At 47.6% G+C, this 26,359-nt stretch overlaps 1 protein-coding gene across 1 annotated transcript in view; it reads left to right on the forward strand.

The window, feature by feature from the left end:
• Window positions 1–26,359, forward strand: part of PIWIL2 (piwi like RNA-mediated gene silencing 2) — a 2,549,426-nt gene that overhangs the window by 1,674,243 nt on the left and 848,824 nt on the right. The window contains exon 18 of the mRNA XM_086944806.1: window positions 25,737–25,838. Coding sequence (XP_086800932.1) covers window positions 25,737–25,838 — 102 coding nt within the window. The remainder of the gene's footprint in view (window positions 1–25,736; window positions 25,839–26,359) is intronic.

Raw genomic sequence — 26,359 nt, forward strand, 5'->3', positions numbered from 1 at the left:
GGCGCAAGCCTAAGCCAACCAGAGATCCCATTTCTAACACAGCCCATCTCAGAAGGTCGGGGATACCAGTATTCCCTTATCTGGACGACCTGCTGATCAAAGCAGAGTCGCCTGAGAAGGTGCTCCATCATCTGCAGATTACAACTCAGTTGTTGTACAGGTTGGGTTTCTCGATAAACGTGCCTAAGTCTCACCTGGTGCCCTCTCAGCGCAACCTGTTCAAAGGTGCGGTACTAGATACCACTGTGTGTCGGGCATTCCCTCCTCCACAAAGGAATCTCGACATACAGGAAATGATTCCTTTATTTTACAATGGAGCAGTTGTTCCAGTCCTGAAGGTCCTTCAGCTGCTCGGTCTGATGGCTTCCTGTATTCTGCTGGTCAACCATGCACACTGGCACATGAGGGAACTCCTGTGGTGCCTCCGCAGGCAGTGGCATCAGCACAACGGAGATCTCAGGGAGTCAGGGAGGATCTCCAGGGAAGCTGCGGCGGATCGATCTTGGTGGAGCGTGGATGGCAATCTGTCTCAAGGAAAGCCCTTTCATCTGCCTCCATCGGTGGCCACAGTGATAACGGATGCATACACCCTAGGGTGGGGTGCTCATCTGGAGGACCTGGAGATCAAGGGACTTTGGTCTCCAGAGGAAGGTTGCTTCACTTCAACCTTCTAGAGTTGCGGGCGATACGTTTAGCGCTCAAGGCCTGCCTTCCTCCCTTTGCGGTCGGTCGGTTCAAGTCCTAGCAGACAACACTACCGCGATGTGGTATGTCAACAAACGGGGAGGAGTGAGGTTGAATTGCCTTTGCAGAGAGGCTCTGCGTCTCTGGTGCTGGGTTCGGGACCATCGGATTGGTCAGATGGCAAATCATCTGGCAGGAGTTCTGAACATTCGTGCAGACAGTCTCAGTCGGCAGTTCTCAGCCGACCACGAGTGGAGGCTTCATCCAGAGGTAGTTAGTCACGTCTTTTGGACGTGGGGAACTCCTCAGGTGGACCTATTTGCCATTCACGAGAACGCTCACTGCCCGTCATTCTGCAGTCTCCAGTATCCGATGCAGGGAGCTTTGGTGGGCGCGTTTCAGTTGAGTTGGGGCTCACAACTCCTTTACGCCTCAGGTTCTGAGGAAGATTCGCCAAGACCGGGTCCAAGTCATATTGCTCGCCCCGGATTGGTCAAGAAGGGTGTGGTTCACAGATCTTCTCCACCTCTCCTCATGCCCGCCGCTCCGTCTCCCTCTCAGGGCAGACCTCCTCTTGTAGTCGCAGGGGCAGGTTCTACACCGCCACCTCCAGAGCTTACACCTTAATTCCTGGAGATTGAACGGGGCAACCTGAATCCTTTTTCTCTCCCATCTGATGTGGGGGGTGGTATTTTATCGGCCAGGCGGCACTCCACCTAGTCTATCTATTCTTAAAGGTCGTCCAAGTTTGTCTCATGGTGTGGAGAGAAGTACATTGTCCACTTGAAGGCTCGCTTGTCTGACATTCTTCAGTTTCCACTCTCTTTGGCTCAGCAAGGTTTTGCTGTAGCGACAATGAAAGGTTATCTTTCGGCTTTGTCAGCATTTCTTTGCTTGCCGGACCAGCCGTCCTTATTTAAGTCACCTGTAGTTTTAAGATTCTTAAAGGGTCTTACAAATACATTTCCTCCTACTCCTTTTATTGTGCCTCAATGGGACTTGAATCTTGTCCTTACATTTTTAATGGGTTCCCCTTTCGAGCCCTTGCATAGGTGTCCCTTGAGGTTTTTATCGTTTAAAATAGTCTTTCTGATTGGGATTACCTCGGCAAGGAGGGTAAGTGAGCTTCAAGCTCTAAGTTCAAAACCCCAGTTCTTGACTATTCATGCTGAAAGAATGGTACTCAGGACCAGGCCTGCTTTTCTGCCTAAGGTGGTAACTCATTTCCATCTGGGGCAGTCCATTACCCTCCTGCCCTTCTATCCTCCCCCTCACCCTTCCAAGGAGGAGGAGAGACTTCACCGTCTGGACCCTAAGAGAGCGGTGAGCTTTTACCTTGACAGACCCAGTGAGTTCAGAATTGATGACCAACTGTTCGTGGGTTTCGTTGGCTGCAGGAAAGGCATAGCGGTGCACAAGCGCACGCTGTCCTTCAGGATTTCTTGGTATAGAAGGGTGGACACCCTCCTCCGGGAGTGGGACTGCTGTGGGAATCTATTCACAAGGTGAGGAATCCACTGGCAGAAGTATCCATCAGAAGAACAAGTTACTTACCTTCGGTAAGGCTTTTTCTGGTGGATGCAGTATCTGCACGTGGATTCCTCAATGCCCACCCGCCTCCCCGTTGTTCACCCTTGTATACCTGCATTTATGGCAATGTTTTTATGTATATATGTTGCTTTTAAAGGAAGTGTATTATTCCATTTGCTTTCCTAAATTGTCTTCACACTGTGTGTGCTACCTTGGTTATTTTGTACTGAGTACACTGTATATATATCTACTGTTATCGGTCCGTCCGTGTGCCTCGAGGGCACGGAAAAAAGGCTTGAACTGATCGCCGACGGAGTCCTATTATGGAAGGTACCGAAGGTAAGTAACTAGTACTTAAAGTTCAAAGTTCTGTTCGTATAACCATGGCAAATTGGGCTGCCAGGTGGTATAATACAAACTCTGGGGCTCCAAATCCTCCCGCTTCCGGAGTCCTCTAACACTGCCAGCGAAACTTTGTTTGTACCCCCGTCACTGACCAATTCCGGACGTAGTCTGTTGAGCTCAGCGAACCATGAGGGCGGAATCCCCTCAAGTGAGTTCACAAAATAGTATAGCAATTTAGGAAGCATGATCATCTTAGCCAGCAGTATGTGAGCCATCATGGGGAGTTTCAACGAACTCCAGAATGGGGGACACAACCTGAAGGACTGGATGACCGGGTTCAAATTCTCCCCACCCCTTCCCCAAAAATCATCCACATCGTGAAATTCTATATATAATATATAATAATATTCCTACATTTTTAAAAGAATGGGGGGCCCACTTCAGGGCCTCGGGCAAATCTGCTGGGTATTGTGCTCCGCTCCCCACAAACCCTCTATTAGATATAATAGGTTATCTGCACAGAGAGAGATTATATGATTCCCCGACCCATTGTATGTTGTTGACATTTTTGCCTTAATAATTCCATTACAGGCTCAATAGCCAGGCGAACTGGAAGGAGGATAACTGGCACCACTGCCTTGTTCCCCTATAAATATTATATGGTCGCGATATTACCCCACCGGTTCTCACTTGAGCCGTCGGTGGGAATACAACAGTGTAACCCACTTTATCCATCCATCTCCCAGTCACATTCTAGCCATGGTAGCACACAAAAAATCCCATCTCACTGAATAAAATGCTTTTTCCAGATTGAGCGACATGAGCTTCTGGATATCGGCCCATGTCTGGGGGGTCATGACCTGGAAGAGTCTATGTAAGTTAGTTGCCAGAGGTAGCCCTTGTCGGTATGAACCTGCTCTGGTCTCCGTGGATGAGGTTTGTCATATGGGGCAAGAGTCGGGATGCCAAAATCTTGCTCACAATTTTAAAATCAACATTCAGCATAGAAAGGGAACGAAACTTAGAAACCTGCGCCCCTATTAGTTGTGTCTTCCTTATGGGCACGACCAGAGCATCCCTAGTAGAGGCCAGTAGCACACCTTTGTCCAGGGCCTCCGCATAGAGTTTCTTCAGAAGCCAGAGTTTGTGCAAGTTCTGAGTTGAGTTTAATCGGCAGACCATCTGGTGCTGGCATTTTTCCAGTGGTCATCTCTTGGAGGACCTCCCGTACCTCTTGGGCCGTCACCGGCCCTCTCAACTCATTCCTCGAGTGAGGGTCTAGTGTCTTCAATGGTAAGGGCATCAGAAATTTCCACAAATGATCTACAGGCTGTGGGTTTGAGGCCTCATATAGTTTCTTTCAATATGCACTAAATGGTTCATTTATAGCTCTTGGGTGGTAAAGTACTGCCCCCCCCCCCCTGCATTTGTAATTTTTGTGATGGGTGATCCTCTAGAGTCGGGCCAAACTAACCATTCAAGTAATCTACCCTCTTTATTCACCTCTTCATGTACTCGAGAGTGTTATTCACATAACTCTAAGCCCCGCAACCGCTGCAGTGCACTATTTTACTCCCTTCTTGTGGTGTCCAACTGTCTGTGTGTTTCTGCATCCCTCAATAGCTTAAGGCCTTGGTCATGCAGGATGGACTCCAAATGGGTGAGTTCTGTCAACAGATTATTTTGCAATACCACCGTCTGTCCCAAGCAGTGCCCTCTCACCACCACATTAAATGCCTCCCACTGTCGCTTTAGTGGTTGTCGAGCCCTTTTTTAAACTAGGGAAGGCTCTCCCTCTCTTGGGGATCTGCTGCTGGAAATCCCGCAAGGGGTTCTACTTTTAGAGGGGGGGGGGGGGGAGCGATTTTAATGCAGTCTTTGATGTGAACATGGTTAGAACAGGGGTTGGGTGTGGAGGAGTAGGAGGGGGACCCCTATCTCAATTTATGACAGCGATGGGGCTGGTGGATCTGTGGGGAGAATTTAACCCTTTATGTCATCAATACACTTACCATACGGCAGTTTTTCCAGAATAGATAACTTGCTAACGTTACAAACTCGAGTTTCTCGGTTCTCGACAGCAACACACCTGGCAAAGCGGATTTCAGACCGCTCCCCAGTGGAGACCCAGCTGGTGGGCGCACAGGTCAACTACCAGTTGCCCCTGAGATTCGAGGCCTGGTCTCTAAAAGTTATGGGGATCCGTGACAGTGCGCAAATGCACGAGCCAATACTTTGAAGAAAACCAGGAATCGGTGGACTCAGCACTGACCCTGAGACTGATTTGTCCGAGGAAGAGTTACTGCAGGCATTTCAAGAGATGCAATCGTACAAGGCAGAGGGGCCAAATGGTATAGCGTTTGAAGTGTACAAGGGGTTAGCGGGAGAGTAGTGAAGCCAATGCTAGAAATTTATTGCAATGCACTTTTGATGGGTAGTCTCCTTGCTGACCAAAGAATGGCAATGATAGTAACATATCTAAAGTGGGTAAACCCCTGGCAGAATGCTGATTGTATAGATCGATTTCCCTCCTTAATGTGGAGGCTAACGTGCTGGCAAAACCCCGGCAACCAGAATACGAAAACTCTTGCCTGTAATTGTTCATCCAGATCAGTCGGGCTTTATCCCTAGCAGAAGTACCTGTCTTAATCTGAGATGTCTTTACGGTGTGCTCCGCCTAACTGTGTCTTGCCAGGAAACGCAAATGGTGGCAATGGCTTTAGATGCAAAGATGGCTTTTGACTACGTGGAATGGAAGTTATATGTTTGCGCTGCTAAAGATGCTTGGCTTTGGTACGAAATTCAGGACAGGGGTCGGATTGCTTTACCAGGCCCCGGTGGCCAGAGTTCGGGTAAACAGAACAATATCACACAGTTTTGAACTCCGATGAGGAACCCGGCAGGGCTGCCCACTGCCCCCCATGCTATTTTCCCTGGCGCTCAAGCCTCTGGCGGCATGGACTAGGCAAGATCCCCTGATATAGGGAATAGAGGCACTGGGTGACCGGTTAGAAAGAATCTCACTGTATGCGGACTACTTCCTGTTTTACATCGCACGCCCTCAGAGCCTCATCGTCCGGATTATGCAAGTGTTCCGCATTTTTGGGGAACACTCTGGGTAAACAATTAACTGGTCAAAATCAATATTATACCCTCTGTCAGGCGAGACACCTCGTTTGCCTCAGGTCTGTCTAGCCCAGGTGTGATCAGAAAGGTTCCAGTGCCTGGGAATTAACATCACTCAAGACCCCCGCGAGTTTATTAGGGAGAATGTTGACGCACAGCTAGGAAGACCTAGTGGAGATGTGACGCATTGGGGATCTCTACTGTTGACGTTAGCAGCCCTTTATAAAAAGATGAGTCTACAGAGGATGCTCTACATATTTCAGAACTCACCATGTAGAATGTCACTGACAGTGTTCAAAGAGATCGACCAGAAAGTCCGTAGGCTATTGTGGAAAGAGAGAATGTCCAGAATAACACTGGCCAAATTGCAGCGAGGGATCTCGCTGTCCCAGATATTCAAATATATTATTGGGCCTCACAGCTACTGGTTGTGAACGACTGGGCATTTCCCGAGCATCTAGACCCGGTATAAAGGGGTGTCAGTGATTAATAAGAAGTTAATGAATATCTCTCCAGAGTTGTTGGGTTCCCTGAGGACAGCATGGGAAGGAGATCTGGGGACGTTTGAAGATGTGGACTGGGCTGAGGCCCTTCAAGCCTCCCGGGAATTAGCAATAAGGGTGCAGTTTAGATTTGCCCAGTTCAAGGTACTCCATAGGATCTATTATACGCAGGCGCTCCTGGATAGAATAGGTAAGATGGAGTTCCCCCTGTGCAGGAGGGGCTGCCGGAGTGTGGGGGGGTCCTTTTTCCATGTCCTATGGGATTGCCAGTTGGTGCAGAGCTTCCGGACACGGGGCGCAACAATAAGAACATGGGTGGTGGGGATGGAGGTCCCCCTTGAGGCCAAATGGTTGCTCCTAAGGATTAAAGGGGAGCATGACTGGCCCAGGTATAAAGAAATATAGCTGAGGGTAGCAGCTGAGAGTGGCTAAGAGGAGCATTGCCTGGGCATAGGGGATCTATGTTGTGCCGGCGGATACTGACTGAGAAGCAGACTTGGACTGGACTGTGTGATGTATACAGCCAGAGGCTGACCTGGGGAGTGGGAAAAGGTCTCGGGCATGGATGGCATACAGGGGACAGGGCCATGGGACTGTCTGGGGACCGGGGGGAGGGTGTTGATTGGTAACAGGGTAGGATGTAATAACAGTACTGATGGGCCATAAAAGAGCAATATCTGGATGTTGAGACCTAATGGAGGGATTGTTTGGAATAACTGAGACTTACTACATACTGGTATGCAACTTATTATGTGACTGCTATATCGTATGTAAAGCCTTTATTTAGTTTTTTAATGGTTTTCAATAAAAACGAATAAAAAAAAATGATAATTGCTTGTGGGGAAGGATGCGCTGCTATTTTTTGCAGCATTTATGATGAGCCCAAGACAGAGCTCTTCACCGAGCGTCTGATGTGGCCGCCATCTTGGCCACGCCCCAGCGCTTTACATTCTCTTAATGTGAAAAGAGGTCTGAAGTTTTACCTACATAAAATCAAAACATTAGGATGTCGACTACCTCTTCATTAATTATAGCCCTGTGAAAACATGTTTGGCATTGTCAAAACTATCTCTAGGTGGATAGTTTCTCTTCCAGGGGGATACTCATTAATAGTCATAAGCACTGAATAATCTCCGCCCGTGAGCGGGAACCCGGAACATATAACAATAAACATATATATGTGTAATATATAATAATTAGTACATAGTACTAAACCAAAAAATACACTTATACATGTATAAACCATTATATGCAGCCCAACATACTGTATAGGCTAATAAGGCCATATTACACACTTTCTGCAGAATGAAAATACTCCATACATCAATGCAATAAACAGGCTAGAGCCTAGAAATGCTGTTCATAACATAAATACCCTTTATTTTCATCAAATAATCTGTTGTAAAAGGCAATTAGCCTAACAAGGCTGCATATGAATACATGTCTGTGTACAGAAAATCAGACTGGCACCTTGCCTTTAAGGCCCCAGAGAATCTGAGCACTTTGCCTTTAAGGCCTCCAGGAGCAACCCTGCTCCCACCATGCACCACAGGTGACAGTTAGGTCAGTTCTTTTTTCCGGCTTGTTCTGTGAGGAACCTGGAACTTGAGCTAGGCTAAATTTGACTTTTTTCAGTCAAAATTTGCTTTTTTTCCTGTCTTGTTTGACAAGATTTAGTTCTAGTGGTGGTTTGTTTTCTTTTTCTGACTAAACTGTTGGAGTTTTTTAGTCAGTGATGCCACCTTTATTTTATAAATGTTCTTCCTGTGGGAAGAAAATGTCAAAATCTGATCCATTCTCTGTTTGTGTGGTTTATCTACCTTCTTCTTATAAGGTGGAAGATTGTTATCACTGCCTTAACCTTTCCAGCAGGACTTTGAGGGAAAGGGAGAAGATGCGGCTTCTAGGTCGTTTGAAGAGAGAAGGAAAGGGGCCTAAAAGCTTGATTTCATTTGGAGGGCCCTCTTCTCGTGTAAATCGTCGAAGATCTGCGTCTCCTGAAGTTTCAACCAAGAAAAAGCGTCTTCAGGAAGCATCGACGTCGAAAGAGGTTCGTTCAGCGTCGAGATCTCCTAAACCTCCATCGTCGTCGAGGACATCACCGGTGAGACAGAAGTCGACGCCAATGCAGTTGCCGTCGAAGAGTCTCTCGACGTCAAGACATCTGGTGTCTGTTGCGGTGAGGACTACGTCGGGGGTACGGAGTTCGATGTCGAAGGAGAAACATCACTCTACGCCAAGAGAGAGGCAGTAATCGACGTCGAAGGAGAAGCAGCACTCGACGTCGAAGGAAGGTCAAGACGTAGTTCGAAGTCTACTCATGCTTCAGGCTTGAGGCATGAAGAGAGAGTATCAGTGGCTAAGTCTCCCCCCACCTGCTGAAAGGTCGGTACTGAGACATTCGAGATCAGCCTCTCGGTCCTCCCATAGGTCTTTGTCGAAGTCTGAAGTGATTCCACTGCCTTTGGGGGCCTCTACACCTCAAGACCAGCAGAAAAAAGTTGTGCACCAGGATTCTTCGGTAGTGGCTCACTCTGGTTCGACTTCAAGGCAGTCGGTGTCAGAGGAAAGGCAATTAGTTCCCAGAGAACAAACTCCATCTGGCTCCCCACGGTCTGAGCGCAGTAGCTCTTCAAAGTCTTCCAAATCTTCACTGGGAATTCAAATTGTGCAAATTTCGCTGGAGGGCTCTCCTGAGCGTGCAGCACAGCCGATTAACATGTCACCGAGATGGTTGGAAAGCCTACGACACTGGAAGATGCAACTGACCTCTAATATAACTAGTATGAGAGTTGCTGATCCTCAAAAGGTTGTGGTTCCTAGCAGATCACGTTCTAGGTCTCCGGTAAGAGGCAGATCTCGCTCTAGAGAACACGGACGGCTGAAGTCTGTTACTCCTGAAAGGCGAAATAGGACTCCTACATCATCTTCTTCATCGTCATCTCCAAGTAGAAGTTCGTATAGAGACTATTCTCCTACAATATCGTCAAGTCCCCCTTCGAGGGTATCCCCAGGGGATGACTTAGGCACCTTTAACGATGTGTTATGTCGTGCAGCAAACAAGTTCAACATTGTGATGGCAGTTCCCCAAGTGACATCTTTGGTCATTTTTGAGACTTTGCATCACAAGACTTCTGCTAGACCTCTTCTGCCTTTGGTTCCTGGTCTGTTGGAGCCCGCTATGAAAACTTTCTTGACTCCATCCACGGTGGGTTCAGGCCCTTCTAGAATTGCGAAGAAATATAAGGCTCCTGACCAAGATCCTATATTCTTACGTTCTGATCCGCCTCCAGACTCCCTTATAGTGGCGGCAGCCAGGAAGACGCATTCTGCAACTTCTGTTTCCTCTGCCCCACCTGAGAAGGACAGTAAGAGCACTGATTCCTTAGGTCGGAGAATGTGTAGCACTGCTGGTTCGGGGATGAGAGTGGCCAGTGCAGCAGCCTTACTGGGCCGTTATGATCGTCTTTTGTGGGACTCCGTGGCTCGGTTTGCAGACAAGATTCCAAAAGAAGATCAAAAGGACTTCCTGGAAATTGTAGGCGAAGGAGGTTTGGTTGCTAATCAAAGTATTAGTGCAGCTGCCGACTTTGCGGACCTTGCAGCGCATGGCTATGCGCATGGAATTTGTTCTAGGAGTTCAGCTTGGCTGCGTCTTACTGGACTAAAACCTGAAGCCCAGAGGAAAATGGTCAACTTGCCGTTCAATGGGTCTACATTGTTTGGGTCTCATGCAGACGACGAAATGGCAAAAATGAAGGTGGAGTTGGATACTCTAAAGGCTGTAGGCCTAGAGAAGAAAAGAGAATTTAAACGTCGAGGAACTTTTCGTCCCTACGACAAGAGGCCTTTTCAACAAAATAATCAACAAACAAGTTGGTCCTCGCAGAACCAGGGTCAGAACCATCAGAGATCGCAGTTCCAACAGCGTCGCCCTGGACGAGGTAGAGGAGGGAATAGACAGCAGTTTGCTGCTGCCAAACAACCTAAAAAACAATGAAGGGAGTCTTCCTCCTCAGCCGTGGACAACTCCGGTAGGAGGAAGCATAGTGTCATTCTTAAACGAGTGGAAGCAACTGACAAAGGACAAATGGGTGACTGGTATCATTCAGAACAGTTACCATCTCAGTTTCAAAAAGCCAGCTCCTCTCGTTCCTCCAAAGACAATGTTGCATTGGAAGTTAAAGCTTTTACAAAAAGAAGCAAGTATACTCCTAGGAAAGAAAGCCATAGAGAAGGTTCCTCCTCAGAAGAGAAATCAAGGCTTGTTTTCACGGTTTTTCCTAGTGAGGAAGAAGGGTCCGAACGCGGAATTCAGGCCTATTCTGGACCTGAGGCTTTTAAACAAGTATATTCGGAAAGAGAAATTTCGGATGCTAGCGCTTCATCAGATCTTCCCCCAGTTACATCAGGGGGACTGGATGTGCTCCATCGACATGAAAGATGCCTATTTTCATGTTCCCATTTCCAAGAAACATAGCAAATTTCTCAGGTTTCAGGTGTCTGCTCATCACTTCCAGTATGCATTGCTTCCATTCGGCCTGAGGTCAGCACCCAGAACATTTTCCAAATGTATGGCGGTAGTTGCGGCCTTTCTTTGAAGGAAAAGGATTTTCATATATCCTTACTTAGACGACTGGCTTCTGAAGAGTTCGTCCCCATCTCTCTTGGAGGAGCATCTGTCGATATGCCTCCATCTCATGCGCAGGCTGGGTCTTCAAGTCAACTTCCAGAAATCTATCATGAATCCGACACAGCGGATCCATTATCTGGGGGCCCTGCTGGACACAGAAAGAAAAAACGTGTTTCCTTCGGAAGAGAGGTGGTTATCGATCAAGTCCAAATGTCATCTTCTTCTTCAGACCAATTACCCGACAGTTCGGCAAGTGTCCTCTCTCCTGGGGTCCATGGCCTCTTGCATTTTCATTGTTCCGAACGCAAGATTGCACATGCGCCCTCTGCAGCAGTGCCTAGAAGATCAGTGGAAGCAGAGGACGGGATGCTGGGAGGATCGGATTTGTCTCCACCAGTCTGCAAAAGATTCTATCAGGTGGTGGATGAAGAGAACACACTTGATGAGAGGAGTGCCTATTCATCAGGACCCTCCGACGCAGACTCTGATCACGGACGCCTCACTCCAAGGCTGGGGTGCTCATATGGGCCCTCTGCAGGTACAAGGGCTATGGTCAGATTTCGAGAAAGGATATCACATCAACCTGCTCGAACTCAGGGCTGTCCATCTTGCTCTAAAGTCTCTGGCTCCATCTCTACAAACTCGGTCCCTCCTGGTGCAGACAGACAATACAACAAGAATGTATTATCTAAACAAGCAGGGGGGTACCAGATCCAGGACTCTGTCCCTAGAAGCCCAGACCATCTGGAATTGGTTGCTAGCAAGAGACTTGTCAATAACAGCTGTCCACCTACCAGGGTCTATCAATTCGCAGGCGGACAATCTCAGCAGAGACTTCGTCGAAGCTCACGATTGGGTGCTCAACGATAACGTCGTACACAGTATTTTCCAGTCATGGAGAACACCAGATATCGATCAGTTCGCAGACGCAGCAAACACAAAATGCCCCGTCTTCGCGTCCAGATTTCCCCAGAAAGGGTCGCAAGGGAATGCCCTTTTGATAGACTGGTATCAGAACTTACTGTACGCTTTTTCACTAACACCGTTGATACAACAGTAATCAACCGAATGTACAAGACCAACTCCAGGATGATTCTGATTGCTCCCGAGTGGCCTCGCCAGTGGTGGTTCCCAGATCTCCTTCAGTTGTCGGAAGTGCCACACAGGAGGTTGCCATGTCGCCTGGATCTTCTGTCCAAGCAGAAGGGGCGAGTGTTTCATCCCAATCTGTCATCTTTACGCCAGGCAGCATGGCTCCTGAAGTCATCCAATATGGACATTTGCAGCTGAATCCGGATTGTATGCACATTCTAAAAGAGGCAAAAAGACCTTCTACAAGGAAATCCTATGGTTTCAAGTGGAAACGTTTTTTCCTGTGGTGTCAAAATAATGATCTTGACCCGATTCATGGTCAGGAACAGGTGATTTTACCTTATCTGTTATACCTCGCAAGATCTGGCCTGCAGTTTCATTCCATTAAAGTCCATATGGCTGCAATCACAGCCTACAGAAAATCGCCCACTCAGATATACTTTTTTAGGATGCCTGTGGTGAAGGTTTTCTGGAGGGTTTACGGAAGGTCTATCAACCAGTCAGGTCTCCTTCTCAACCTTGGGATCTTAATGTGGTGTTAACCAAGTTAATGGGTGCTCCTTTTGAACCTATACATAAAGCTTTTTTGCAACACTTGACTTGGAAGGTAGCGTTCCTTGTAGCTATTACTTCTGCTCGTAGAGTTGGCGAGATTCAGGCTCTATGTTGTAAAGAACCGTTCACTATCTTCCATGCAAATAGGGTGGTACTCAGGACGCATCCTACTTTCCTGCCCAAGATAGTGTCGGATTTTCATATTTATCAAACCATAACATTGCCTACTTTTTTCCCAAAGCCTTCTAGTTCTGCTGAAAGGGCTCTGCGTTCTTTGGATCTGAAGAGAGTCTTAAAGTTTTACTTAGACAGGACAAAAGCTTTAAGAAAGACAGACCGTTTATTTATCAATTATTGTCCTACTAAGACTGGTTTGGTAGCATCCAGGATATCCAGCTCTAGATGGATTGTGTCATGTATTCTTCTAGCTTATCAGCTAGCACATAGGTTTTTATCAGGAAGACCTAAAGCCCATTCTACGAGAGGAAAAGCTTCTACCACAGCTCTTCTTAAGAATGTGTCTATGTCTGAGATATGTAAAGCAGCGACGTGGCGTTCAGTGCACACGTTTACACGCCATTATTGTCTTGATTCAGACACACAGGCTGATGCGCAAGTTGGTCAAGCATCGCTCAGAAATGTATTTGCTAGTTCTAGCTGAACTCTGTGTTTAATTTGTTGCTATGCTATTTTCTGTTCGCCCGCGTCTTGTGGGTATGAGCTTGCTACTCTATTCAGTGCTTATGACTATTAATGAATATCCCCTGGAAGAGAAGGATTAGTTACTTACCTGTAATCCTAGTTCTCTTTCAGGGGTATACTCATTAAAGTCATAAGCACCCTCCCGCCTCCCCGGGCTAGCAGTAGCATTGAGGTTTTTTCAGTATGTATTATGAAGTTTTTTTTAGTGCAGGTTCCTGCTAAATGTTACTGTACCGTACAAAAGAACTGACCTAACTGTCACCTGTGGTGCATGATGGGAGCAGGGTTGCTCCTGGAGGCCTTAAAGGCAAAGTGCTCAGATTCTCTGGGGCCTTAAAGGCAAGGTGCCAGTCTGATTTTCTGTACACAGACATTTATTCATATGCAGCCTTGTTAGGCTAATTGCCTTTTACAACAGATTATTTGATAAAAAATAAATGGTATTTGTTATGAAATGCATTTCTAGGCTCTAGCCTGTTTATTGCATTGATGTATGGAGTATTTTCATTCTGCAGAAAGTGTGTAATACGGCCTTATTAGCCTATACAGTATGTTGGGCTGCATATTATGGTTTATACATGTATATGTGTATTTTTGGGTTCAGTACTATGTACTAATTATTATATATGCCGGAAAAAGAGAGAGTTTTCCCTGGTGAACCCAGAAAGGACTGGGAAATAGTATAGCAAAAAAAGGGGGGATTCCTTTCTGTGGTTTTTAAGTGTAGATGTATTTGAATGTAGCTAGTGAAGCAAGACACCTGTCTAGAAAACTCAAATATCCTCAGTAACACATATACCAACAGACCATAGATTATATCAAAATATCACATTTATTAAAAGAGAAAAAGTTTCTTATATCAAATAATTAGACATGAACATTTTCTTTCCATAAAGTTACATACATATTATATTTCTTACACAAAGATACAATGTAAAAGCATATGAAAACAATTTAAAAAGCCAGTGTTGTCGACGCGTTTCGGTGCTTAGATGGGTAGAACACCTTCCTCAGGACTATGGTAAAAAATTCATGAATCTAAAAAGGTATATGTGACATATCATTAGTATACAGTACATGAGGATTCTTTTACAGAAAAGAGTTTTTATCTAGAAACATACAGGGTCATAGCTACTAGTGATCATAAGGTCTTACTATTAGGGCATTTTCAATTTGCAGTGCCAGTCTTGATCCTGGAGTGGAGTAATCTTTATAGTGTTGTACACCTCCGCTTGATCGTCTAGAGGATCTATATATGAAGTAACAATAATATTCAGTTTCACATCCAACTGTCACTGTAATACATAATCTCTGCATTCTTGCTTATCAAGATTAAAGGCTTACTTGGTGGTAGTGCGCAGAGTTTATGTAGTGTTAGAGGGGACTCTTCCAAGCGCCTAGTATGTAGAAGAATAGGTCACTTATGTATCATCGTGTTCATTCCTCAAAGTCTTTTAAGACTATTTCAAAATTCGTCACTTCTTTGGTAAACTTGAAGGTGAACTTCTCACCTGTATAGGCAGTTAAAGGAAAGTTCGAGTTTTATGCCTAATTTATAATTAATTATAAGCATGGATAGAATTCTTTACAGGTCGTGCATGAACCTTTTTTGTTAAAAAACAAGGGGTTTTAACAGGGGACTTAAAAACCGCCTTTATCTAGAATTATTTTTTCTTATCATTGTTAGAAGACTAGAATATTAGGCTTCACTCGATATCACTCGTGTGTGTGCTCACAACTTCAAGATTCAAAGCCCACAAATGTGGAAAAACTGGCATAGTGCAGGCAGATGTCAAGCAAAGTGCCATAATCGATTTGTATGTTTAATACAAAGTTTCGCCTGAAAATACGGCCGGTAATTCGTACTAGAACCAGGAGTGAAGCCCTCCGAATTTAAGGTGATCCCAGGGCATCCTCTTACCTCGATCGGTGGTGACACGAGCCGTCCGCCTGGTCTCCCCGGTCTCCAGAGTCGGTATGGAGACCAAGGCGTGGTGGTTCTATTTATGTGCATAATAGTTGTTGTTAATTAAATAATGGCCCACACCTGATCATAATACCGCTTAGTTTTTCCGGCTAGCCGCGCCATTATGGTAGTTTTTTTTGTCCTACGCTAAATCCAGTGTTGTACACAAGGGAAAACGGACTCAGTTAGATGAAGCATTCGTCAAAAGCGAGCGCCATTTTTGTAGTTTTCTCGCTGCATGAAGACGCGAATAATAGAGAACGGACTCATTTATGTAACGTTATTATCGATTTAAGGGTGTTTATTCTAAGTATTTGTTCCTTAAACAAAGCCCCGATTTTTGTATAATGTAAAGGGCAGAGTAGGTTCTTGATAGTGTTTAAAACTGACTCATTTGTGAAAAACTATTAGCGGCTTTAGAGTGTTATTCCAAGTATTTATTTATTAAACAAAGCCCCGATTTTTGTATATCATAGAGGGCAGAATTGGTGGTGTTAAATATAAACGAAGGGCCACGGTGCAAGTAACTTAACCTTGCTATTGTTGGAATAAGTGGCTATAAACGTGCAGGGAACTGATTCTATATTCATAGATGCGTATATGTAGGTAACTTAATATGGTTCTCAGATTTTTAGACCCTGCATCCATCACATTTGTAATTTTGGTGGAAAATATAACTTTACCCATGTTGAATTAAGGGTCCATTGGAAATTTGTTTTTTTGAAATCCATAATTATATACACTGAGTTCACAGATATATAGGTAGATGAGAACGCTCATGTTATGTAGCTATAAATCTCTAAGGGACCAATACCAATATGTTAAATGGGCAATTAAAAGGGGGGAATCCAATTGATACAAAAAGGCCATAACCCATGACTGGAAAATTAATGAAACATGCGTGTAAACTCCACACATGTAGCTGTTATAACTGAGCGTCCTTTTACATTAATTGAACCTATATCTGAATCAATGCAGACATTGAATGTTACATGAGTAGCGCTAGGTATATCTTTAACATTCATAAAGTACTGTCATTTTCACATCACGTACAGCACAGCAGTAGTCTCAATGGATAATTCCGCAGTATAAGAATTTGTACATATATTCTACATACATATCCGTTTTGGTTTAAAACAGTGTAGCAGTCATGTTTATCCACTGTGTTGAGATGGAACAGTGTACATACAGTTATTGATACGAGAGAGATTTATTAGGTATAAGTAACAACACATACAGTTACAGTGTACTAACTAAATGTCCATAGTGGGATGATATTATCTGACCAATCTTTCCCACTCTTCTCTACTGTTAAGGCCATAATTGTAAGTTCGAAACTTGGACATAAAGAACTGTTCCCTTTGTTTACGTTTTAGATCTGTGTCACCTCCTCTGGCAGTTATCTTGATTTTTTCTACTATGAACCATTTGAGTTCATCCTCTTTGTGCTTTTCTATGATCCAATGATCAACCAGAGGGGGGGGCGTGGCTTGGACGCCGATCGGGATGGCGGCGTGAGCTCGCAGCTCCGCGCGGAATCCCGCTAATTCTCCTGTTTTCGGAACCCTAGGCGACCCGGAGACGACGCTCCTGTCCTCTGAAGTGTAAGGGGACAGCTGGGCACAATCGGAGAGTCGCTGGGGGACTGCTGGCCCCGAGAAGATCGTGTTGAGGAGGCGGCCGAGGTGTTGCCGAGGGTGCGAAGAAAATGGCGGCGAGGAGGTCGGACGGCCCCGAACTTCAGCCCTGAGCCAAGTTGTCGCCGACTGGCAAGAGATCCTGCAATCGGCTGATTGAGGCACTAGGATCGGCGGTGCTGTGTCCTGGGACCAGGGGACGCTGACTTGATTCGCCCGGAGCTTGGGGACCCTCGTTGGCCACCGCCCTAAGACTCATCCTTCCCCCCTCAGGCTTCCAAGGGGGGCGGCGGAACGGAGCTCGTCTAACTGGTCATTGCTCCTGAGAGCGTCGGTGGGGACATTGCACGGCCCGGTGCCCGGAGACTGGCACGGAACTACGGGCGCCAGCGCAAAACGGGCTCCTGGACCTGTGACGCAGCACCCTAGGATGGCGGCGATCGGAGGGCCGGTGGCCGGAAGACGAGCTGAGGGGGACTCGGCGACATTAACTCGGCTGGGCGAGAGTCCCTCCCCGGAGCTCGACCAAGAACAGCGGCTGAACCGGCGTTTGGATGCCATACTTGATGCGATCACCTCAACTAAGGAAGCGTTGCATCAAGACATTGCCCAAGTGGCCACGGGCCTGGGGCTGCTACGTGCAGATCATGCGAAGCTAGCGGACAGGGTCAAGGACCATGACCAACTGTTGCTGGACCTGAAGCCCTCGGTGGTGACCGCAGAGCATAGGATCACGGACATATTGGCCCGGCTGGACTCGCTGGAGCGGAGGGCGGAGGATGCCGAAGGCCGCAATAGACGGAACAACGTGCGGGTCGTAGGCCTGCCGGAACGGATTGAGGGGGAGGATGCGGTGGCCTATATGGAGAACTGGTTCCGCACTGTGGTAGCGCCGGAGGGGCTTACTCCTTTTTTCACTCTGGAGCGGGCTCACCGGGTACCTGCCCGCCCGCCGGGGCTTGGCCGCCCCCCCCCGACCGATGGTGGTGCGGCTCCTCCATTACAAGGACCGGGATCTCCTCATCCAGCGGGCCAGGATGTCGGACCCGTATGAGGTGGAGAACAGTAAGGTTACAATCTTCCCGGACTATACTCAAGCGGTCCAGAAGAACAGGGCATCGTTCCTAGCGGTGAAGAAGGAGCTCAGGGAGGAAGGCATCCAGTACTCCTTGCTCTACCCGGCTAAGCTGCGGATCATTATGGATGGCTCTACGCACTTTTTTCAGACTCCGGATGAAGTTTGGCAATGGCTGGAGTCGTATAGAGCGGGGACGGACAGATCGCATAAAAGTAGGCGAGACCAACCCAAGCAGCCCCGGGTGAGGCAATCACAACGCATCAGATCCCGCAACAGGCGCCAGCGGGAGAAACGGGAGGCTCAAATGGCGGCGGAGAAGAGGGATGCGCTCGCAGCGACGGCGGCCATTACAGGGTCGCAACAGAACAGTGAACGGGCAGAAACGGACTCGGGAGGGGAAGGAAGCAGGACAGGAGAGGAACTCTCAGAGGCGGAAAGTTCGAAGGGGCCGATAGTGACCCCACAGACATCGGATAGTATCTTCTGCGGCTGAGATTGAATTGGGACTAGATCGAGACTTCATGGTAGGGTGGTATCCTGTTGATGGAGGGCGGGATGCCGGGTGGGGGAGCTGTGTGCTTCGGAGGGGATGAAGGCGCGGGGCGCGGGCTCCGCTTGCTGGGGTCGGCGGTGAATCACCCCCCTTGGGCCCTTAAGGCCGACTGTGGTGGAGACCACAGGGTAAGTGTGCGATGCGTTGGTTCAAGGTTTGGATGGGGGCGGACATTGGGTTCGTGTGCTCTGTCCTGGGGAGAGGGGTTTGGGAAGTTTTTCTGTTTTGGGTATGTTCGGGGGGGGGCAACTGCATTGGGGGGGCTATGAACCATCGTTATTTGAATCGGACTGTACGAAGCTGGAATGGGGACATTACCTAATTTGAAATGCCTGACGTGGAATGTCCGGGGGCTGCGAACTATGGTGAAATGTCACAAAGTCCATGCCTATCTAGTACGCAGGGGGGTTCAGATTGCTATGCTCCAGGAGACTCATCTCACTAAAAAAGAGTGTGCTGCCCTGCAGAAAAGATGGCGGGGCCAGGTGTTCGGCACCACTTACTCAGCGTATGCCAGGGGGGTGTTGATCTGGGTGAGGGCGGGGATACCCTTTCAAGTGCTGAATCAAGTAGTGGATCCGGATGGCCGGTTTGTGGCGGTGGAGGGGAGGTTGTATGGACGGGATGTGGTTTTCTGCTGTGTATATGCACCGAATACTGATCAAGCTCGATACTTTGATAGCCTCTCGGGGTCCTTGGCCTCTTTCCTGGCGGGCCCGATAGTGTTAGGGGGGACTTCAATTCGATCACGGATGTGGCTCTGGATAGGTCCCATCCCCCCCTGGTGGACTCCCCGGTGCGCAGGTTGGCTGCGCACAGGAAGGACTGGCAGGATAGATGGGGGTTGCTAGATGTCTGGAGGGAGCGGCACAGGGGAGCCAGGGATTATTCCTTTTATTCTGCTCTCCATGATCTGCATGTCAGGATTGATTCGGTGCTCTGCGGTGGATCCCTAGCCCCTTTGATTTCGCATGCGGAGTACCTGGCTAGGACTATTTCTGATCATAACCCCCTATTGGTACACATTCAGTGGCAGAGAGAGCGCTCAGTGATACCAACATGGCGGCTTCGGCCGGAGACGCTTGAGGATTCTGTGTTCAGTGACGCGGTTCGGCAAGGCATTGATAGCTATTTCGGAGTGAATGAGGGCACGGCCACGAGTAGGTCCACTGAATGGGATGCGATGAAAGTGGTGGTGAGAGGGGTGTGTTTGGGTAGGTTTTCGAATGCTCGCATGACTGTGTTGAACGACCTCACGAAAGCGGAAGAAACTTTGAGGGACTTGGAGCGCCGCAGGCCGGCTAGGCCAGATTTACAGACCCAGTTATTGGAAGCGAAGGAAGTGGTTGCCACCGAGACGGAACGTTTGAGGTGCTATGACTACAGGCAGTATATCATCAGGGCACATGCAGAAAGGGACAAGGTGGGTACCCTTTTGGCCAGACTAGCTAACCCGGAACTTAGGGGCTGTCCGATCCTCAGCATTGGTAGTGCGCAGGGAGACATGGTGTACTCCCAGGCAGCGGTATTGGAACGTTTTAGGGGGTATTATGAGGAATTGTACCAGAGTCAGTTGGGAGTGGAGGTTCAGGACATTGCGGAATACTTGGGGGAGAGGCAGCTTCCGGTCCTGGACGAGGAGGACGCGAAGGAGCTGGGTAGCCCGATCACGCTCACAGAAATACGAGTGGCCATCAAACATATGGCCCGCAACAAAACGCCCGGGGTGGACGGACTGCCGATTGAATTTTATCAACAGTATGTGGATAGCTTGGCTCCCAGGCTGCTGGTGGTGTATACGGAAGCTTTCGAGGCTGGGGTACTGCCTGGGTCCATGCGGGAGGCCTTGATTGTACCGCTCCTAAAACCTGGCAGGGATGCCGCGGATGTGAGGTCTTATCGCCCGCTATCCATGCTGACGGTAGATTATAAGATTCTGAGCCGAATCCTAGCCTCCAGGCTGGCCCCTCATATGACGGGCCTGGTACACAGGGAACAGGCCGGGTTTATACCCACGAGGAGCACGGCGCTGAATATCCGCCGCCTAGTGGGGATAATGGATACCATCTTGGACGGGGAGGGAGCTCCGGCGGTCCTGTCCGTAGACATCGAGATGGCCTTTGATAGTTTGGAATGGTCTTTTCTGGATGGAGTGTTAGAGAGGTTTGGCATGGGCGAGGGGTTCCGTAGGTGGACGAGGGTCTTGTATACCTCGGCGACGGCGAGAGTGCGTTTGGGCGGCCTTGTGTCTGCGGCGTACCCGGTGGGCAGGGGCACACGACAGGGTTGTTCTCTGTCCCCATTATTGTTTGCTCTGGCGATGGAACCCTTGGCGGTCCATGCGAGGTCAGGTGACAGGTACGCGGGGATAGCCAGTGGCGGGCAGTGGCATTACATATCGCTATATGCGGACGACTTGCTCCTGTACCTCGCTGACACCTCGCGGGCATTGGTCGGAGCGATGGATCTACTGTCTGAGTTCGGCCGGCTGTCGGGCCTTAAGGTCAATTGGGCGAAGACTTGTGTGTTCCCGCTGCGAGCGGGATCGCCAGACCCTGGCGGCGACTTGGGCGTGGTGTGGGAGCCCTCTTGCTTCACCTATCTGGGTGTTCGCATCTACCACGCGACTGCGGACTTATTGGAGGGCAACATTGGTCGCTGTGTCCCGGCACTGAGGGGCAGCTTGTCTTTCTGGTCGACCCTCCCGCTGACGGTTCTGGGTAGGATTGCACTTTTGAAAATGGTGGCGCTCCCCCGCTTCCTCTATTATTTCCGAACGCTGCCTGTCTGGATTCCCCAGGGGATCTTTAGACACCTGAGGTCCATGATTATTGGCTTCCTATGGGGGCATGGCCGCCGTAGAGTGGCCCTGCGCACGCTACTTCGCCCCAAGCTAGAAGGGGGCATGGCTGTGCCCGACTTCGAGCTGTATTATCTAGCGGCGCAGTTGCAGGTCCTTACACAGAACGTAGCTAGGGTGTTTCGGGGTCCAGAGGAGGATCGGGACCGGGGGATTCAACGCCACGTGCTGTCCTATATCATCATGCAACAGAGGCTCGAGTTGCGGGCCCTCACCATGGAGGAGCGGACGCTCCGGCTGTGCTGGCAGAGGAGCCTTCGGAGAGCGAAGGCGTCGCGGCCTTATGCACCGGAGATCCCGATTGGAATGCTGACGGCCTTGCCGCATGGGGGTGACTGGTCCCCGTTGCTGGATTGGGAAGAGGCGGCACTGCAGGTAGTAGGCGACTTATACATAGACGGGGCTTTGGCGCAGTTGGAAGCGCTCCGGGACCAGTTCGGGCTGCCCGATGGGGGGTTCCTCCTACACGCGGCAGTGGTGGCTGCCATGCAGAAGCACTGGAAAGGGGGGCTCATGGAACCAACAACGACTATGGCGTGCCAATATGTGATGATGGCAGCAGGTACGTTCAAAGCTGTGACGTGCCTCCATAATAGGATGCTGAACGAGGGACTGGAACCGCTCCGAGGGCTCAAGGCTAAATGGGAGGAGAGCGTGGGCCGGCCTATACCGGATACGGCATGGGGCCACATCCTGCGGCGCACGTGGAAGGGCACGAGAAATGCGCACTTTCAGCAAGTGCATTTCTATGTGCTTCATAGGGCTTATTTAACTCCTGAGAAATTACAGCGGTACTTCCAGGTACCGGATGCCCGATGCCCACGGTGTTCGTCTCTGGGAGCGGACATGGACCATTTGTTTTGGGGGTGCTCACACTTGGGGACCTATTGGGCGGAGGTAGGGGAACTCCTGAACGAAGTGACTGACAGAGAGGTGGAATTCGATATGGCGGCGTGCCTGCTGCTCTGGTTCCCGCATACCAAACACACCAAGGTGACGAGCAAATTCATCGACATGGGTCTGATATTGGCGCAGAGGGAAATAACGTGGCATTGGAAGTCCAGGGGGGGACCCTCACTGCGTAGATGGAAGAATGAATTGCTGCGGTGGTCTGACTGCGAGAGTGTGCTCCGGATGAAGCAGGCTGTCAAGATGGGGAATGAGAAGGCATTGGATGCGGCGCGTGCATGGGAGTTAGTGGTACAGGCTTTGCGTGACTCATTGGTAGAGGATGAGGATGGTGAGAACTAAGCCGGTGGACACCGCGGGGCGAACACAAGAGTATTATACCCCGCACTGTAGTGGATCCATTTAGCTCGACAGGACGAGGCCTACACCTTAGCAGTTTCCAGGGGAGGGGGGGTTTTGGGGGGTCTGGTTAATGGGAGTTTGGGGTGGGCCGGAAGCCATTAGATGGTGGCCCGCTAGGGCACCTTGGATCTACTAGGATGGTGGGTACTGTGTGGAGTGTGGAATGGCTGGGGGGAGCGGCCGGGCGTGACAGTCCCATAGCGCCTAGGGCAGGTCCCGACAAGGGCGGTACCCCTGATTATAACTGGGATGGCTGACGGGAGTGCTGTTGTGGGTGGGGGGGTAAAAGCAGATACGTAAAACGACATTTCAACCATGGTCCCTATGGGACGTGCACCGTGATGTTTTCCTATTGAATGAAGTAATATGCCGCCCGGCCTCCGGGATGCGGGCTGAATGGCTGTGTACGATCTGGACTTCTTATTGAACGGGGGGGATGTCACGAGTGAACTGGCTGATTCACTGTATCCTGTGGTTTATAACTCTGCAATAAAAATATATTTAAAAAAAAATGATCAACCAGAGGGGCATTCTTCTTATGATTCTTGATCCCCTCCCGCAGTTTACGTTCTCTCCACTTGGGTCTCCTTCAGATTCCCTCGTTTAAGCTCAAACGTTTTGGCGGACGCAGATTTGCTATACTTGCTCCTCATTTCTGGAACACCCTCCCATTGGAAATTCGGCTCTGTCAGGATCTCCTACCTTTCCGGAAGGCCCTGAAGACGTGGCTCTTCAGACAAGCTTTTTAACCTTTTTTTTCCTTTCCACCTTGTTGTGTTTCATCAGATCAGCGCCAAGAAACTAATCAGTGTTAGTGCGCTTTATTAAATAAATTAATAACATAACATAACAGCTGATCTATGTTTATTTAGGCGCAGTCTCACTTCACGACCTGTTTCGCCAATATAGCCCTTCTGACAAGGGCAAATTATCAGGTACATCACATTGGATGTTCTACAATTAACGTGATCATTCATCCAATGTGATGTGCCATTCAGTTCTATTTTATCAGATTGGACGATTGATTTACAATGGGAGCATGATCCACAAGGTTGGTTGCCTCTAACGGTTCTCCCTTGGTTGATGCTCAATTGCCTGTCCTTTTTTGGTTCTTTGTAGGTATGGACCAGGCAATTACGTATAGTCCTATAACACTATAAAGATTACTCCACTCCAGGATCAAGACTGGCACTGCAAATTGAAAATGCCCTAATAGTAAGACCTTATGATCACTAGTAGCTATGACCCTGTATGTTTCTACATAAAAAACTCTTTTCTGTAAAAAAATCCTCATGTACTGTATACTAATGATATGTCACATATACCTTTTTAGATTCATGAATTTTTTACCATAGTCCTGAGGAAGGTGTTCTACCCATCTAAGCACCGAAACGTGTCGACAACACTGGATTTTTAAATTGTTTTCATATGCTTTTACATTGTATCTTTGTGTAAGAAATATAATATGTATGTAACTTTATGGAAAGAAAATGTTCATGTCTAATTATTTGATATAAGAAACGTTTTCTCTTTTAATAAATGTGATATTTTGATATAATCTATGGTCTGTTGGTATATGTGTTACTGAGGATATTTGAGTTTTCTAGACAGGTGTCTTGCTTCACTAGTTACATTCATATACAACTACACTTAAAAACCACAGAAAGGAATCCCCCCTTTTTTTGCTAATTATTATATATTACACATAAATATGTATATTGTTATATGTTCCGGGTTCCCGCTCACGGGCGGAGATTATTCATTGCTTATGACTTTAATGAGTATACCCCTGAAAGAGAACTAGGATTACAGGTAAGTAACTAATCCTTCTTGTATACTTATCTAATATCAACTAGCCAAACAATCTATCCTTACTTAGTAGGCCTAAAGCACATTTTACAAGAGGAAAGGATGCATTTGCGGCTCTTTAAAGAAATGTGCCTGTTTCAAAAATATGCAAAGCTGCTACATGGAGATCTGTACATACTTTCACCAGGCATTATTGTCTAGATTCAGATTCTAAAGCAGATACTCTTCTTTGAGGAATCTTTTCCGGTACTTGTTGGATGTCCACTTCTTGTGGGATGAGCTTACTGTTCTATTCAGTGCTTATGATTATTTATGAGGACCCCCTGGAAGAAAAGGAAAAGTTGCTTACATGCAATCCTAGTTCTCTTTCAGAGGAATCCTCATCAAAGCCGTAAATAGCCCTCCCATCTCCCTGGACAGAAATTGTTACAGCTCTCAACAGGTGCTTAACTCTCTCTCACTCTCTCTCTCTCTCACGCTCTCTCACTTCTTTTCCCTCTCCCTCCCCACTCTCCTGAGGTGAAGTACCTTTCGAGAGCTGGGTCCAGGTAGGTGGGAGGGTTATTTATGGCTTTGAGGATTCCTCTGGAAGAGGACTAGGATTACAGGTAAGCAACTTTTCCTTCCATGGGTTGCAGCCAGGGACAAAGGGCAGTGAATACCAGATGTCCTCTGGAGTCCCATTGTGCTGACTTGGCACTTCTTAATCCTCTTCCTCTTTCTTATCTATGCTTTTGGTAAACACTGAAGGAAATGCTGTTGTGTTCTGTCCTTTACCTTTAAATTTCAATTGCAGCTTTTTGTCTGTTTCAGCTATTTTCCCTAATTTGCTCACATGTTTATTTGAGAGATGTTATAAGCTCTCACGGTTCATACAAATGCACATACCGGTGGGAAAATAATGAAAGTATGGAAAGAGCATAGAGCAGTACACCTGTTGGATAAAGCAGAGATTGAAGAATGCAAAGAGAAGATGCTGCTGTCTGTGTTTCTTTGAAGAGTTTTGCAAAAAGAATTTCAGAGCTCAAGACTTGACTTGTGTTCACCATCTCTCAACTTACCAGCCATGTTAACCTGGTTTGGGTGGTGCATTGCTGGTCTCTACTATTTTGGGAGCCATCAGTTTTTTGTTTGTAGTGTGGGGCATAGGCACTATGCAGTACAGTAAAGTACAATGTACTGCCTGGGTATTTTGTTAACACCGACAGTTTCAGGAAATGTGCTTGAAATAAGCTCTTCTTTCTTCATCTGTTTCGATTACATAATATTTTTTCCCATTTGTATTGTGAATTCCTTTGTATCTTTTCTTCGTTTTGGTTTTATTTCTAACACAAGGCCTGTGTGTTTTGCAGAGTAATGTGCAGATGGTGGTGTGCATTATTACAGGAACCCGAGATGACTTGTATGGTGCTATAAAAAAGCTCTGCTGTGTGCAGACTCCTGTACCTTCTCAGGTAAGTAGTTGTACCTTTTATTACTTATTATAAGTGGAAAATTATATTTTCTTGTAGAATAGTAGTCTCGGCTCTACCAATTACTGACATTTCCTCCTACCCCATACTTACTCTGTCAACCCTTTCATATCCTCAGTATTAGTTTGGCATATTATTTCAAGTATTGAAGGAGGGTGAAGCGATGCACTTTTTGTTTACAATGGTCTAGCTCTCATGTTGGTATAGCTCCACCTGTGCCCTGGTGATACTTACCCTTTACTTTAAAAATTAAATAAAATAGTTAAAAAAATAAAAAACACACCAATGTTTGTGTTTCACATTTTCTTCACTGTTGAGAACTGCAGCTTTAGATTCTCAGAGTGCATGCCTTCGCATAGGGCTCATGCTTATTTTGCAGCTCAACAGGTTCTAAGATTCACATATTTTGGGTGGTGTTTTTTATAAGCTGTTGATTGATGTATAATCTTTGTTTAGGTGGGTTCTCCAACAAAGTCTGCATCCGTAGGCTCACACCGTTCTTA

This window comes from Lissotriton vulgaris, chromosome 11, assembly GCF_964263255.1.
Source record: "Lissotriton vulgaris chromosome 11, aLisVul1.2, whole genome shotgun sequence".
In the NCBI taxonomy this organism is placed as follows: Eukaryota; Metazoa; Chordata; class Amphibia; order Caudata; family Salamandridae; genus Lissotriton; species Lissotriton vulgaris.